This window comes from Molothrus aeneus, chromosome 1, assembly GCF_037042795.1.
Source record: "Molothrus aeneus isolate 106 chromosome 1, BPBGC_Maene_1.0, whole genome shotgun sequence".
Taxonomy (NCBI): Eukaryota; Metazoa; Chordata; class Aves; order Passeriformes; family Icteridae; genus Molothrus; species Molothrus aeneus.
The window spans coordinates 118,679,322-118,696,262 of record NC_089646.1 but is presented as its reverse complement, the minus strand read 5'-3'; the positions used below and the strand labels follow the sequence as shown (position 1 = coordinate 118,696,262).

The 16,941-nt window shown below is 39.1% G+C and overlaps 1 protein-coding gene across 1 annotated transcript in view; it reads left to right on the top strand.

Annotated features, from left to right (window-relative positions):
* The window catches only part of CPA6 (carboxypeptidase A6), an 84,324-nt gene extending 71,719 nt beyond the window's left edge, over positions 1-12,605 (top strand). The window contains exons 9-12 of the mRNA XM_066547745.1: positions 192-282; positions 5,414-5,616; positions 10,600-10,684; positions 12,005-12,605. Coding sequence (XP_066403842.1) covers positions 192-282; positions 5,414-5,616; positions 10,600-10,684; positions 12,005-12,192 — 567 coding nt within the window. The 3' untranslated portion in view covers positions 12,193-12,605. The remainder of the gene's footprint in view (positions 1-191; positions 283-5,413; positions 5,617-10,599; positions 10,685-12,004) is intronic.
* The last annotated feature ends 4,336 nt before the right edge of the window (positions 12,606-16,941 follow it).

Below are 16,941 nucleotides of genomic sequence, written 5' to 3'. Positions count from 1 at the left end.
AAATAGTTATTACATTATTCAAAGGTGACTCTGCATAAATCTGGTCCATCACTTTGTGCCTTGGAAATAAATTATTCCATTTAAAACAGAATACTGAATATGTTTACCAGAGTTAATTTGTTATGTGTACGAATAGATTTTTGCCAAAATAGAGTAATATTGCTATTTAAATATTTTGTAACTTATGCTAGGATCGATTTTGGAGAAAAACAAGATCAAAGAACATGAGGTTTCACTGCCATGGTGTTGATGCTAATCGCAACTGGAAAGTGAAATGGTGTGGTAAGTATGGAGATACTTTGGTCCCCCAGTCCAGATTACCCTGTATTTACTTATTCAGCAGAGGTAATTATCCAGGTAGGTTAGATCACATCTGTTGTGAAGTGTTCTCTTTTCCATAGTTGAAGTTGAAGTTTTTTTCCCATAAAGCCATAAGCCAAGGCTCAAATCTTCCTACTAACTTCTAAAAAAATAAAAGTTCTCAAATTTGGGAAAACAGACCTTATCATTAGTAAAAACTTGTCATGGAGAATGTGGCAAAATTTTTTAAATCACACATACAGCTATTCTGTATTTTGGCAATCATATAAATAATTTGAAGCATAACACTGAAAATGAACCATGACTTTTCAAGATTTACCTGTAAATCTTACCTTTTAACTGTAGCTTCAGGAAACACTTCAAGCTTCATTTTATTCAATTTGCCATTTCTCTGAAATTATTTAACTTTGGAAATGTCAGACTGACTTTGCTGGCCTCAGTGTCCTTAGGGCCATTATTATCAGTGAGTTAATAAAGAAAGAAGGTGCTTCTAAATGCATGGAGATACAATTTTAAACTCCCAGCAGTTCTGTAAGTACTTCATAAAAATTTTGCATAGAGAACGCAGCGGTAATGAAGTAACTACCAGAAGATTTGGAATGGATTCACCAAGAAAAAATGGTATTTTCCTAAATCTTACCTAAAGATTGTGCAATTCACACAGGGGTAAGCAGCCCCTAAAGGTTCTAATGTAAGGAAGTAAGAACTCTAAAATACAGCAATATAAACCTGCTGACCTGCTGTCCCATCTTAAGGCACTTCCTTTAGGTCTCTGTGCAGCTGTTGCCTCAGCCAGCATTAGCCCACCTTCCTTATTTATATTACAATGTTGTAAAGACAAGAAATTGTGCTTGTGTAGTGCAAGGGCCCTGCCTTCAGCCCCTCCCTCTTCCTCAAGATGTTTCCACAATACTTGCAGTAGGGGTGAGCACTATACACTCTGGCTTGAAACAGCTGGGTTCTTTAAGTAGGGCTTTGAAAATTGTAAAGGTAAAAGTGAGTGTGGACAGATGCATACATCCAATCCAGTATGGACCTGTGAAATTTGCTTATAATTGTTTTCAACTCTACCTGCTCTAAGGAGAGGACTAAGATAGAAGCATTTACAGAAAGCCTGGGTTAGTTGAGAAACCCTCTTTACAGAAGACAGGCCCAGGGCTGCTATCACAATCTTTAACGCAATTTTATGCTGCAAAAATAACGTAAAAATGAACTGTTGCGGTGTGATGTAATAGCCTGTAATAGCCTGTCCATGCCAGTTCATTCCCCAGGTGTGCCAATAACCTCTCCCTTCCCCTCCCCTTGCCCCCTGCTGACTGCTGTCCGTCAGTCTTGCCATTCCAGCAAGGGTGTCATTGTGATTAGCGAAGTTCAAAAGATGCCTCTCAGCCCTGGGGACATTGGGCCATCCATTTGTCCCCTGAGACTTTCCCCCCCTTACCTGGTTGGTGGCATACCTACCCCTTCCCTCCCCCTCTCCCTTCCCTCCCCCTCTCCCTGGGGTTCAAAGACACTACAACCACGCGGTTTGTCCTTCTGTTGGAGCTGTTGCTGCGTTCAGAGGCCTGTGTGCCAGGAATAAAGCTCTGGATCTAAACCCTCCAGCAGAACCCGACTTCTTTTCCTTCACCTCGCCTAAAGCCTTTCCGCCAGAGGTAAACCTGAGCTCCTGCATTCCTGGACTTGTCCCAAGTGCCCAGCTGCAACAACCAGCTGGCCAAAGGTGTCTCTGAGGTGAAACCACCTCAGCTGCCGCCTCTGGTCAAGCAGCAAGGCCCAGACAAGCCCAGGCACATTCCATCTGGCAATATTGGTATTTCATTCCAATAATGAACAAGTCCTGCATCACTGGTACCATTGTTTACTTAAGTGCATAAGCCACAACTGCAGGTATTTTTTGGGGACGCCCATTTACTGTTCAGAAAACAGCTACTGGTATAACTGGAATGATCAGTTCTCTTATAGTGTGTTGAGAGATGTTAGGTACCTATCAGTGCAAAATTAATACAGACTGCATTTTCTTTCTAATTCCAATTAATTTTTCTTGGGTTCCTCCTCCCTCTTCCTGCTCCCTAGTCACTGTATCAAAACACATTTTTTATTCAGTCCTAAAAATATTTGCTTAGTTTTCATACAAAAAAGTATTTTTCTAGGCTTAGGGAAACTGTAACAATACTCACATGTATTGTGTGCTGTAATCCCCTACTTGTTGCATTTCTCCCCTGCACTGACATGAAAGACTGGTCCCCACCTCAAGTTTAAAAAATAAAAATTCTTTCAAGTCTGCTTCTCATCCCAAAAAAAGCACATGCTCAGCTTCCAGCTTTGGACCCCAAAGTCTGTCTAATTGTCTATTTTAATGGAGACTAAAAAGGTCTTTCATGAACTGAGCTGACTGGTACTCAGATGACCCTAACCAGTCACCTGGCATTCTCATTAATACCTGATATTAGATGAGTCAGAGCAGAATCTGGATCATATCACACTTTGAGGCTTGTGTAATCATGGTGTGTTTAACATTTAAAACTGCAGATGCTTGTAAAAACCTTTCCATTCAGTTCAGTTGCACTTAAGAGTTTTCAGACAGGCTTGAACTTCACAGTGGGGCTTCCAGGCAGGTGTGCAGTGGCAGTCTCTGGCCTCAGCAAAGCCACCAAATGCGATCAGCAGTGAGCTAGTCAGTGCTGATAACACAGCATCCCATCTGCTTTCCTCTTCCTTTCTAGTGTAGGACTTTGATGTAAGCTTTATGACTCTCTAGGGACCAAGCCAAGGGCCATATCACTGCTAGATTTCATGTTGCAGCAACCAACCTGTGCTCAAAAGAGTGCACACAAACTGCACACAGACCCACATGAATACTGGCAGCACGAACGCTGGGTAGAAATGCTCTTCTTGCAATGCACATATATATGCAATAAGTAGTACAATGGTTTAATGATAACAAAATAACAGCAACTTTAAAGGAAATAATCAGTTACTTAAAATTAATTTAAGTCATAGGGCAAATCGAGTTAAAGTGGTTGCATCCAAATCTCCAAGAGAGCAATAGTAGGAGTTAAAATTTCCAGCACATCCCAATTTCCAGTGCACTCCACTGCTCACTGAGGACAATATCCCATATTGGCAGAAGTGGCTGCAAGGAAGTTTGAAAACCATGCTCCTGCTCATTCATCCTCTCAGTCTTTCTTCTATACCAAAGCACTGGTTTTATCAGTCTTGGCACACATTTCCTCTGTTCATTGGGTCTCATTATGGATGTTAGAGGATCCTTGTCCTCCTCTGGTATGCTATCAGGTACAAAAACAAGACAGCGTGGTAACATTTTACACAATTTCATTTGTTTCTTATGACTGTAACTTAGAAATGTCCAACTCTGTTTTCATTCTTGAGTTACTTAAAGAACTTCCTGTATGAAAATTGAGCATACCCTTACATTATCCAAGGCCACCATGGAAACCTCCTCTTTTTGTCACCAGCTAGGCTTCACTTAAGGTAAAGCATTAACTACCTCTGGGATGGTACATGGCTCACCATAGTAGGCTGAACAGTTAAGAGAGGTTTTTTCCTTCCCTGGAAGTCTCTAAACTAAGCCATATTTTACCATTGGTCATTTTATCATTGGCTTGTAGGGATCCACTGTTTATTAACAGTGTTATCCATTGCCATGATTTACTATACAACACTGAAACAGGAGATGAAGTATCCATAAAAAAAAAAAAAGAAGAAGAAAAGGCAAAGGCTCTGGAGACTGTTCAATAGCTCTCCTGCAGCTATATTACCTGATAAGAAATTGAGACAGAGTGCTCTTGGGATTTGGATGACTTGGTGGCCATCTGTTCTGCATGGAGAATACCATCTGCCCTCTCTATAACCCTTCCATATCCACTGCAATCCAAGCACTAATACCTTTGAAATCCCACCCTCTTGGCCATTGAATGGTAACCTCAATTTTCATCTTACAAATTAAACTGCAGCATGAAATTCTTCCATTTCTTTCTTTTTTCTTTTTTTTGGCATTAGGTTGATTGCATAACCCTGTTTTACTTGATAGCACTATGCCTTCTCACACACAGCTCTTTTCATATTAATTGGAGGTGGCAGTACTTACTATACAAAGGAAAGCTAATAAAACACTGTTGTTGTAAGTCCCTGATGGCTCTAGGGAAGTTTGCAAGCAAACTATTATTATTCTGCAGGTCAATGTAAAACGTGTGGTATTTTGAAATTGCAGAGGATAAAAGAGCAGAGTAGATTTGCATAAATATTGTTCTTTTAGGCCCAGGCCCTAAGCTGTAAATGAGACAATGGCTTAGATCCAGAATTGCTAAATTATAAAGGAGCCACCACCACATCTCCTTTCCTAAGTTTCATCTTTCAGTACCTCATGGCATATTATATGCAGGCTACTCTTGTGCAGCTTGCTGCCACCTGAGCAGGTTGACACAAAGATATCCTCAAAACTGAACCCCTGCCCCAAACTTGAAGCATAGTTAGGCCCTGTGCAAACTGAGGTGACTATTTTAGCTGACTGAGCAGTCATCCCATGTGGCTTTAATTTTTTTTTTTTTTCATGAGGTTTGCAGGGGTAAAAATAGGCAGTAGTCAGGAGCTATTATCATGTTTTTAAGATAATCCCTGTTGAAGTTACCTACCATTGTAACCACCACTGTCATAGGTAATACATTAAAAGCTGTAAAAGGCTAGATTTGTCCTGGGAGTGACTAATGAAAGAGGTATATAGCTCTCTGATTTCAAATAGACCAACTGAGACCCATCAGTAGTTTTAATACTGCAATGCTGATGCAAAAAGCCAGGAAGAAAATGCAGTGAAGTCAGGTTCTCCTTGTATCCTCTGGGGAGAATCACCAGTGGTTGGCCAATTAGGAGCTTGGTGTGCCTATGAGATGAACAAGCAGATTGCTGCACTGAGGTCTCCCAGGCTCATGCCCATCAGGCACAAGAAAGCAATTTAATTTGTTTATTGCTTTTCACACTTTTGCACGTGGGCCAAAAGAGGCTGAGCAGCCAGAAGCTGACCCTTGGAATTTCTCTGTGATTGTTCACACCAACTTTCTCTTTCAACCTCTAGATGAAGGAGCTTCACTGCACCCATGTGATGACACTTACTGTGGTCCTTTCCCTGAGTCTGAGCCTGAAGTAAAGGCTGTTGCTCACTTTCTCCGCAAACACCGGAAACAAATAAAAGCCTATTTGTCCTTCCATGCCTATGCACAGATGCTGCTGTACCCTTACTCCTACAAATATGCAACCATTCCAAACTTCAACTGTGTGGTGAGTACATTAAAGCTTGGAGATTGGGCTCCTCTGTATATTTTTGGCACATTTTGTCTTGAGAGGAGACTTGATTCTTCAATACTTTGCACATATATAATATTGAGCAGTATTTATTCTGGATCCACTTGCAATCACATTTCTGGTTATATAACCTTCACTCACCATGACTCAGTGGTGATTTGATTAAAATGGTATCATGCCTTTCATCCATCAGTCCCTTTAAATTACTTTGTAGGTTAAATCCCTAATTTTAATTATAGTTATTATCATTTTATTTAATTAACTGTAATGGGAATTGCGTAGTTAGGTCCTTGGGCATCTAGCTGAAATTCTGTCTCTTCATGCTCAGAACTTAAAATCTAGGAGCACAAAGATCATCTTCAATGTTATGAACAAAATAAAATTGAAATTGTTTATGTTTATCAGTTCAATCTCTTAGATTTCACCAAAATTAAAGCTTCAATTGCACTATGTATCATTCAGGTCAGACATAGTGTTTTTAACTCTTTCAGACAAGCAGGTAATTAAAACCAGGAGCTTCTCTATATTAGAAAAATAAATTAAAAATAGTACACCTTTTGATGTAAGCCTATTGATTCACAGATGAGTACATTTCATGTATTCCATGCTCATCCAAATGCAGAGCTATTCCCTCTGCTTGCAGTCTGAGGTCTGTTTTAGCCAACCTCCTGTTCATCAAACCCCCCTTATATCTTATTCTCTGAGGGACACATGGCTAAGCTTTGCTCTCTGTTTGCTCCTGCTCACAGACCCACATTGCACCAACCAGTTCCAAGCCTCTTTCTTTCACCCTCAGTCCTGAGTAAAATTACATATTCCATTTATCTCCCATTTTGACCTTGAAAGTTGCAATGACTTTTAACTTGCTGGTCTAAGCTAGTTTTCTCCAAAGGAGCTTAACTGCACCTTAGATTTATCCTGTGCAGAATGAATGATGTTGTCAGTCCCTGGGGCTTCACTGAAGTTTCACTCAGCTGTTCCTTCAGGAGGCTGAGCAGCCAGGACTCCACAAACTAAACTCTCTTTGTAGGTTTATTTCTGTTGAGACACTTAATTTCAGTAGCTATTAAACATTCTTCTGTCTGATGCCATTCCTGTGAAACAGAGCAAATTAGAAGTTAACTAAGCAGCCAGAGGAGCTAAAAATATGAGACTTGTGGGGACTGATCACCAAACCCTGTAATGACAGTGGGTAAATTTATGATTTTTATTTTTTTTATTCTACCTTCACATTCTTTTGGGTAATGACAAGGAGAAAGGAATTTCCCAAGTGAATTGATGACTATTTAGTTAGCAAAAAAACAGACTGGGAATTTAAAATCAGAGGTTCTCATTCCTTTGAAGATCAGCAGGTGCAACTATATTTTTTTTAAGAACAAACAACAGAGAAGAAGGTAAAGATGTAGTGTTAAGAAGAATCAGCAGCTTCTCTGCAAGTATATGATTATTGGGTATCTGACTAAAATGTCCAGAGTAATATAAGGCAATAGCAGATGCTATAGATGGGAAATTACTTGTAATGAGAAGGAAGATTTATCTGAGAGTTTTCATGCACATCAGTATATTTTGTTGTTCGTGTTGCTTAAGGGATAATTCCATTCTGAAATGGGACATAACTGCCCCTCAGCTCATACACATTCTGCCTTTCCACCCATTGCTTTTAGACCAAAGGATCCCAACTTTTGATGTTTAGAAGGTGTTCCTGAGGTTTGCAAGACCTTAGATCAGGCTTCTCATCAGAACGAGTGGAGCACAGACCTAAAGGAACAAAAAACTATTTTAAACAATTCCCATGGACAAATGAAAACCAAATACCAATTCTAAATATCTTGTCAGTATTTGAACTTCATACTTCTTTTCATTGTGGTTGGTCAAAAACAAGAGGTTGAAATAGGAAACTGAAGTAATTTCCTGTTATTTATAAAGCTCATTATAGGGATCAAAGTGAAAATTAAGGGAATACTTGTTGGTTATTTATCTGTGTATTTTAATACTTGCCTACAGCTAAAGGCTCCATCACCTGGTGGCTCACAAATGTATGGTTTTTAATGTTTAAGTTCCAAAAACGGTGACCTAGGCTGAGGTTTCGGATTCTCCAGTTCTCTTGGAAGTTGCAATGAGCTGGAAAGTGATAGATCTCTATTTCCTGACACTGATGGAACAAGCATTGCTGGTCTACGTGGGCGGTGTGCAGTGGAAAACAGTAAGACCCCACATGCATAGCAGATAAATAGCTTTTGGTGCTAACAGTGGGCTATGATTAATTTTGAGCAGAAGAAAAGCTGTTTCTGTCTGGGTCAGATCATTCTAGTGAGCTGTCAGTTACCATTTCAATTAAAGTGTTCAATTATTCAGAGCTGCTTTGAAACTGGAGAGCTGTGTACTGATCACAACATGCATATTCTGTTCTAATTTAGGCTCAACTCTCTTATTAGCACTCTCCTGAAATCTGCTCTTTTAAGATGCTTAAAATGAAAGTACTCTTTTAGATTGAAAAAACCACCAGCAGAAACACAAATCCATCTCAAGAGTTTTAAATTTCACCTGATTTTCATCCTTTTTCTTCCTGTACTGTCATTTGCCTTAGTGTTTGCAGTGAACTTATATGGCATGACTGAGTTTGTGTACATCTCTGCAAAAATCTGGTAATTTTATGTGGCATTTTCTCCTTGAGGGTGTTCAAAGACTGGTTGCCTGGATTTATTCAGGATCTAACCTGCACAGTATGATGCAGTTGAGAACTGTCCCTTTTTGGGGCACATGGGTCTAACAGTGGAAGCCAGCTGCATTCCTCAAGGCTAAGAGCTTAAAGTTCACAGTGCCCAGAGATGTCCAGGGTGAACTTGGACTTGGGGTGCTCCTGGTCTGACCTCCAGATAGCTTTTGCCTCTGCACAGAACCCATTACTGTTGTGCTGATTTTAAATGGGCATTGCCAAACTATTTCTTTGAAAGATTTCAACAGGATTATCTGTTGTCTCATTGCTGTACAATGAGTAACTCATGCACAGGGAGTCTTCTCATTTGTGGCTATGTTCTACTTGCCATGGTGCATTTATCAGGACTTTGATTTCCAGTTTTCTCAGCTCTCCCAGCTGAGCCCTGTATCCTGCTCCCTTGGCATCAGGCCTCTTGTCAGACCATCCCAGCTCCTCACTAAGACCCTGGGATGGTAAGCACAGCTGCTTGTAGATTTTGATTGAACAGCAGAGTCTCGTACTTGGGACAGTGCAGGCACCAGACAACAGCTCCTGGCCACAGCTGGAGATCCCCTTCCCAGGCCCTGTGCAGCCACAGCCACCATGGTGACCTCACACTGCCACCCCATCACCTTCACAGGGTCCAGCAACTCCAACCCTGTCATGGGTCTTGTGTGTCACAACTCAGAAGTCAAGGCATCTGGAGGAAGAGTGCCAAGTGACAGCACTTCTATCCTCTCCCACAGGACAGGTCCTTCTCATCTTTGGTATTAGGGTGAGTCAGGGTTACCCCTTACACTGGCTCGCAACCACATCCCAGCCCTGCAGGAGTTCCAGCAACACTCAGTTAAGCAGTCCTTGCCTCCACACACTCTCCAGTGGAGGTGAAAAGAAGTCAAGCTGAAAAGGGCAGAGTCTCCAGCACTATCAGCCTTCTGCTAAAAAACCAAAAATTCTGGTTTTGCCTAACAATATTGTTTGTAAGGGAATAAAAATGTTCTCTTTCATTTGCTAAGAGGAGTTAAAATAAACTCACCAAAGCCCTACCTGCATATCAGAAAGTGAAAATGAACTTATTTTTATTTCTGGAATGACATTTAAAGCAGTTTTCTCTGTCTTCTCTACTTGGACAGACAAAGCCTTCATGGGTCAGACTAAGGATTAAGTCAGAATCCCAGCTCCTGACAAGGGCAAATAGTGGAAGGTTAGGAGAAACATAATCAGTGGAAGGCAATTAGAGGGTAAGCCTTCTCCAGTGTATTCAATTAGTGCCTGGTGAATAACAAGGTAAGGACTGAGTTCATGAAAACTCACGTAAACCAATCAAACCTGTTCAAGGAAATAAAACTAAAACAACAATTACAGCTTCATGCAGTGGTTCAAAGTCCAGAGTTTCTAGCTCCAAAGATAATAATTTCCTGTTCTCTACAGAGAGATGACTGTTTTCCCAGCCTTCACTGTATATTTGCCAATATCCTTTTCTTTGGGGTAATATTCCTTTTCCTTTCTCTGTGTTTCGATGCACTATCCATATGTGACTCAGAATTTTCCATGGGCCAGGCCTTTTGCACGCAGTTTCATGGGATGAACCATGAACCTCCTAAACAGCCTTTCAGCTGCAAGCTGTTGCAATGTAGGCACTGATTTTACCTCTACAGGACTGAAATCACATTTCTGAAATAGTGCAAAGAGCTCTCCAAGACTACATCATCAGGCCCCAGAGAAAGCTGGACCAGCAGTGAACATTTACCTGCTGATCAGAGATTCAGGGGTGGAACTTGTCTCCTGGTTCCCACTCTGCTCACTGAATCACTGTGAGTGTCAACAAGACATCATTTCTCCTTCACAAGCTCAGCAGAGACAAGGTTTAGTGAACTGGGAAATTCATGTTCAGAAAATGCATGCACGACTTTTAAATGGCATAAAAAAGAGATTATTTCATCTCATGGTCTTACATGTCATCTAAATTTGTTGTGTTGCTAAATTGACAAATATACCTATAATTACAAACACTTAATGTCTGATCATTCATGGTGCAGTGAGCTCTTTTATATAATACAAAACCAAGTTTTTCAGGGAATTGCTGTCATTAAAAATAAATAATGCATTTATCCTTTACAATCATTTTAACTTAGCTGCCACAGACTTGTGGAACACAGCATTGTGCCAGAGGTCAATGATCCATTGACTCAGGTTCCAATCACAATACAGTATTTAATTCAAAGTCTAATTTATGTATTTGATTTTTTTCTTCTCCCCAGGAATCAGCAGCCTATAATGCTGTTAATGCTCTTCAGTCAGCCTATGGTGTAAGATACAGATATGGCCCTGCATCCAGCACTTTGTGTAAGTTTCCCTCTGCAGGTTTGTGACTTTGACCTTCCTACAGTAAGAGGGAGAAAACCCTTATTATAACAAAGAATGCAAACACTATTTAAAGTGAACTTTGTTCCGGTTTTGGGTTGTGAGGACGGCAAAAGAAAGTTTTGCAACTGATTCAGTCAGTTGATTGCAGTAAAATTAACTCAACTGATGCAACAAAAGAGATTAAAATGCACTTGAGAGTCAAAAGCCAGTAAATAACATATTCATATCATATAAAACTATGGGGTTTTTTAAAAAGAAAAACTAAGGTCTTGAAAACCATATCTTTATCAGATACTGCAAATGCACTACTAAGTTGTAACAGCGTATGTCAGGCAAGCTCTCTGTACAGAGATAAAACAAAAAGAAGTTCAACAGGTTTTAACAAGACACTTTTTTTCTTTATTGAAACCTTGAGGTCTGAATGCTGTGGCTAACGATAACAGACATTGAAAAAAAGTGAAAAGCTAAAGACTTTTCACAAGTAACTTCCTGCATCTTCTCTGCCATTGCTGTGTTTCAGCTACAGTTCCACTTATCACAAGCTTCCATCTCACAGCATAGTCATCATCTTGTGCTCATTACACTGCAGTCAGTCACTGTGTCAAAGGAAAAGCTGTGGGAATTGATGCCAGAATTGCACAGATTACAGCACATGAGAGATTTATCTGTATAAAAAAGTGTGTCTTGGATAATCAACATATGGAGACAAGAAAAACATAAGCAGCACACTTCCTCAGGAAGGTTTTTTAATATTAGACATCACCTATGCAAATGCTCTCATGCTGTGGGGAAATGGTGAGAAAGTAAGACAAATGAAAATAATTTTAAAAGCATTTTAAAGAGAAGATGGCAGATTACTTTACCAACTTTCCTCCTTCTCACTGCAAATGAATTGCCTAAAAAACCCAATTTAAAGCTAGGAGCAGCAGAACTCTCCAGTCCAGCTGGGAGATCTTTGTGGAAAGAAAACATCAGACTGTGTTCAGATGGAGACGGAACAGTTTGAGGCTTTATTCTAGATATTAACTTTTATTTAAGTTTTGCTTGACACAAAACAGTTATAATAATTTTTTCCTATGAAAATGAAGGGACTAATCCATATTGTGCTGAGCACATTTCACCCTGTGCTGAGTGTTCATGCTATTCTCTGAAGGGTGTTCACGATCAGGGCAAGCAACAGCTGGAGTTGCAAGAATACTCACTGAGTCACAGAGACAAAATGCCACAAGAAGCCTCTGGTGATTTCAGCATGACCTGCATTTAACATTTTTAATGCTTTCTCTGAATTTCCTCTTTCAGATGTGAGTTCTGGCAGCTCTATGGACTGGGCTTACAAAAATGGCATCCCATATGCATTTGCATTCGAGCTGCGTGACACTGGCCATTTTGGGTTTTTGCTTCCTGAAATGCTGATCAAACCAACCTGCACAGAGACCATGCTTGCAGTTAAAAATATAACTCTTCACTTGCTGAAGAAATGTCATTGAGATGGATTTCTAGGAGCTGGAAGTAAACATTTTACTCCTAGTGCTGATGCCTTTCAGTGTGTTCAGTTGCCATTCAAAGTCTTCAGCATTCAAGAAGCTAATGGGAAATGTGATATTGTTTCTGCCAAATTAACTTAGAGGAAAATGGAAAAAAATCATTCAATATCTGCTCTTCTAAAGTCCATAAAGCTGATATACTAACTTAGTTACCAGTTTGGTGCAGAATATTTTTGCAATAAAACCTTTATTCTGCAATTTCAGTGAGGCCAGCTCTAAAATAAAGTGCCACTGCCAGGCAGTTCCGGGCCTTACACCTTCCTCTAATATGAAGACCTCCCAGGGGGTCTCTCAAACCAAGGGATAAAGTTTACATTCATGTAAATGTACCCTGTGACCCAACACAGACCTGTATCTACAGCAATAAATGCCTTATAGTGGTAGCTGGCTGCACTGCAAGTGGCAGTGTGGCTTCCTTCTGCGTGTATACGTACATACATATATACACATATGCACTTTTGTGATTTTTTGAATTCATATTATGCAATAATTTGAACCAAGGTCTCTTTTAACTGTTCAGAGAAATCTACTTTCAAATGTATATAATTGGTGTGGGCTCAAAATCAACATATTGTCTTTGAAAATGTAACTTTCCTAGTGATGTGTAAGAATTATAATGGAATACTATTGAGCTAGACAATGTTCTGCTTTATGGAGAGTCAAAGCAACTTGCCATGACTTGGAACTTGAAGCTGGCAGTCGACTGGTGCATCTGGGCTCTGCTGTAGATAGTGACTGCCCATTTCCACCAGCCAAGGATTTAGCCTTAAACTGTAATTAACTGATGTTTTATTTATCAATATTCTTGCAGCGAGTTCTATGGCTCTTTGGCTATGTGGCTCTTCTTCCTGGAAGCTGTATTGTTTTGCATGTTTCAAAGGAATTAATAAATTTTTTATGGATTCTTAAGTGAGACAGAGGTGAAGGTAGAAGCCTTACAGCTGAAATAAAGTGAATAAGCACCATGTTGAAAGAATAATGAAAGTACAGAGAAGATAACATGTTGAGGGATTTTTAGTACTTTTAAAATACAATTTTTTTTATCTTATTATATCTGCAGAAGCATATATTTTACTTAATGATTTTTGACTTTAATCTTATCCACTACATATTAACGAAAACATATTTGTTAATAAAATGGTCAAAGACTTTTGAAGTATTCTTCATATTTTACTTAAGGATAAAAACTTTAGTTCAAGTATGTAGCAATTTTACCTATCTGTAAAACATTCCTGATGCTAAGGATGGGGAATTAAAAAAAACCAACAAAGTCCTCTCTAAATAAGCACTTGAACTTAGCAAATGGGCAATCTTTATAACTCTTATAAGAGAAGTACTGTATTTAATTAAGCATATCATTGTTTTCAGGACTGCAAAAGGCAATCAGTGAACAAAGATGACAGAACTGCATTCTATTTGTCTAACATTTTGTTAATAAATGTGTTTATTTTACACAAGTTTCTGAAGGTTTGTTCAGTTTTGTTTAATTCAGTCTTGTTTGAGAAACTTGAGTAAGGTTCTATTCTGGTTTATTAAATGTCTTGGGGACAGAAGCCCTCAAAATAGTAATTTCCAATTGCTTATGTCCATAACTATTAAATATTTTGAACACAGCAATAACTGTCTTTTGCTATGCACACATTCCTGACCAATGGCCTTAATAGCAGTATAAATGATTAGCACCAATCATTATGTGTTGTTCTGAATTCAGGTGACGAGACTGAACTTACTACAAAGACATAAGAGACTGAAGAAGAGAATGAATGAGGGATGTCTAATTAGCATAAGGCAGGTTTACCTCTGAATTGCTACACTACAAGCCTGGACCAGGAACAGCCAGATTCTTATGTGATGGTTTGATTCCTGTCCAATAGTTCACCATGTGAAATATTTCAGTTTTGTCTTCATACCATTGCAACTGCATTGGCAATGAAAAGTAATTGAACTCTTGGAACAAGGAAGGGAAACAAACAAATATCCTCCTTTAGGTACCAAAAGGACCTAACATTTTAGACCTAGTTGACCTTCTTGGACAGGAATAACTGTAAGTATTCTTAGATTTATCTAAGACACTTTGACATTTAGAAGTACTTGATATCAAACCCTTTCTATGAATAAAGCTACACACTAGTATATGGATGGACTCTGCTTGAATACTATCTATGACATGCAGCTGAGAACTCTGAGCTGAGTTGTTAAGACCTATGCAGGGTAATTTAATGCCCCATAACTGAATACAAGTGTAAACAGTCTCTGAGCCCTTTAATTTCAGGATCATTAAAGCTGGTGGAAAGACAGTCACTAGGAAAGAACAAACTCTGTTTCCTGAATTAAATTTTTGTAAGACAATTTTTCATCAAAAGAGTGATTCTAAATGGAGTACTTTACCCGAAGGAAAAGACTAATGGCAACCAGCTATTTGGATAGGAAATCATATAGCTTTTGTGACTTATAATGTTAGTTGTCAAGAACAGCTCTTCTTTAACTCTATAATTGCTTGCTTCTCTTCCCTTTGTACTTTTCAGCAATTTTTATTGACTACAGGACAACAGAATTGAAAGCTGGTTTTAAGAAAAGTGAATTTATTTTATGATCATAGGTACAGTTTATCATTCAACACAATAAAAAGTACATGAACAGCAAAACACTGTTTTAGTAACCCAGCAGGTCCATGCCTCTTAAGTCACCCTTCCCAAAAACAAGTATCACAAATGATTTATTACATTAAATCATCATTCATAAATTGATTTTTAAAAATGCCTTTAGAGATCAAAAAACGTATTGAGCTTTGTTGCAAACCTTAAATAAAGACCACTGCTGATGGGTGAAGCTCCTTGTGTATTTTCCAGAAGTTGCTTCAGAAAGGTCAGTGTATTCAGTCACTCATCACATATAAAGCCTATGGAAAACTGCAATTTCTTTCTGAGAACTGCAATACCTTTTCTGAAATCTGAATTGGAAGAGTCCAAATGGCCTTGAATGCCAACATGCATTTATATGCAGAGCCAGTCTGCTTGTTTATAGGAAACAGCATTGTGCAGATTGAGCTGCCTACTCAAGGACTGCAAAAAATATCCATTAGTGGACAAGATTGTGTCTAATTCTTAAGGTTGGGAAGGAATTTTTGTATTTCCTATGAAAAATAAGTTAATGTTCAGCTGCTCCAGTTTATTTCTGTTAAATAATCCCTTCACTTTTTATATTTACAGTCATTTTAATGGCAATTAAAGAATAAGATACTTGGTAGCATGGGTAGGGTAATAAGTATTTTTGTAAGCCCTTTAACCTTTCCTTTGGTTGTGCAAAACTACTACATCATTTTCATAGCTCACTGTTTTGTATCAGTAACATTCAGTGTCACACATGCATTAGTGTTTTTGAATTCTGTGCCTAAAAGCCACATATTACCATCTTCAAGCAGTTCTTCAGTGATGGTAAAACACCAGAATATCTCAGATGCACAGAGATACAACTATTGCTCTGCTGTAGAAAACACAATGAGAACAGAAATTTAAATAAATTACAGAAAGACTTTTTAAATATAAACACTGTGGCATTAGGTATACTCTCTAAAAACATTTTTAAATGCTCGCAACACAAAATAATTTGTAAATTTGTTGGAAATTTAAAAGTCTTCTGTCCAAAGAAAATGTAGATTATTTGCCATGTGCTTAATGTATGCCTGACTCTCATAATTATTCAGGATAAAAGAGAGCTGCCTTCTGAGTGACTGCATCAATAGATTTTCCAGCCCTGTCAGCACCACCAACTGATGTTGTTGGTGGGTCTGTCTTGGAGGAAGTGGAACAACTCCAGAGTGGTTTTCACTTTTTTTGGCTGAACGTGCCTGTCACCCCAAGCATGATGTGCTGGTTGAGCAGCTTGTCAGAAATTCAGCCTTAGGCTGCTCCTGGTGTCAAAAGGGCCTGCCTTAACAACAAGGTCTTCTGTTAACATCTGCAAGTTTGGGAACTAGCAGTGAGCTAACACATGATTCTCCTTAGAAAACGATGTTTGGGGCAAGGACATTGAGAACAGGGAAATCTTTAGTCCCTGAATGCTTGTCCTTGCCTGACAGGCAGGAGCAGTCAGTCATGCAGAAAGTCTCAGGTCTCTCCACTTGTAAGGTGGAGGTCCTTTCAAGCCCTCTTGTGAGAGACCACGTCAAGCAGAGCAGGGCTTGCCCTTGGATTCAGACATCAGGAAATGCACTCATAAATAATAGATTCAAATGTTAATTTAAAAAATCTGCCACTGTCCCCAGCCATGCAGAAAGCATATTTTGCCTGTGACAAGGAAAATCCATCCATTGCCATAAAAATGTGGGGTAATATATTCCATCAGTCCTGCCTGCTCTGAAAGTCCAGCCACTTTAACACTGCTTGGCCTTTTTGAAAAAGACATGAGGCAGAATAGCCATAACAATATTTTAAACTACCCCCAGGCCTGTAGGAGCATATACTTTATATAAAATAATATATAACAGCTTCTGAAATAAATATTGTGGTATGACTAGGAGCAGGTGTTTTAATCTTTTTTGCTGACAATAATGTGCCAGGCTATTCCTCTGCATACCAGGACGGATCAATACTGGGAGGAGTGTCTCTTTTTTAACCAATTAATGAAACTTTTTTCCCAATTCTGAGCAGAATAGCAAGTTAGGCCTGAAAATGCACACAAAAGAGTCAGATA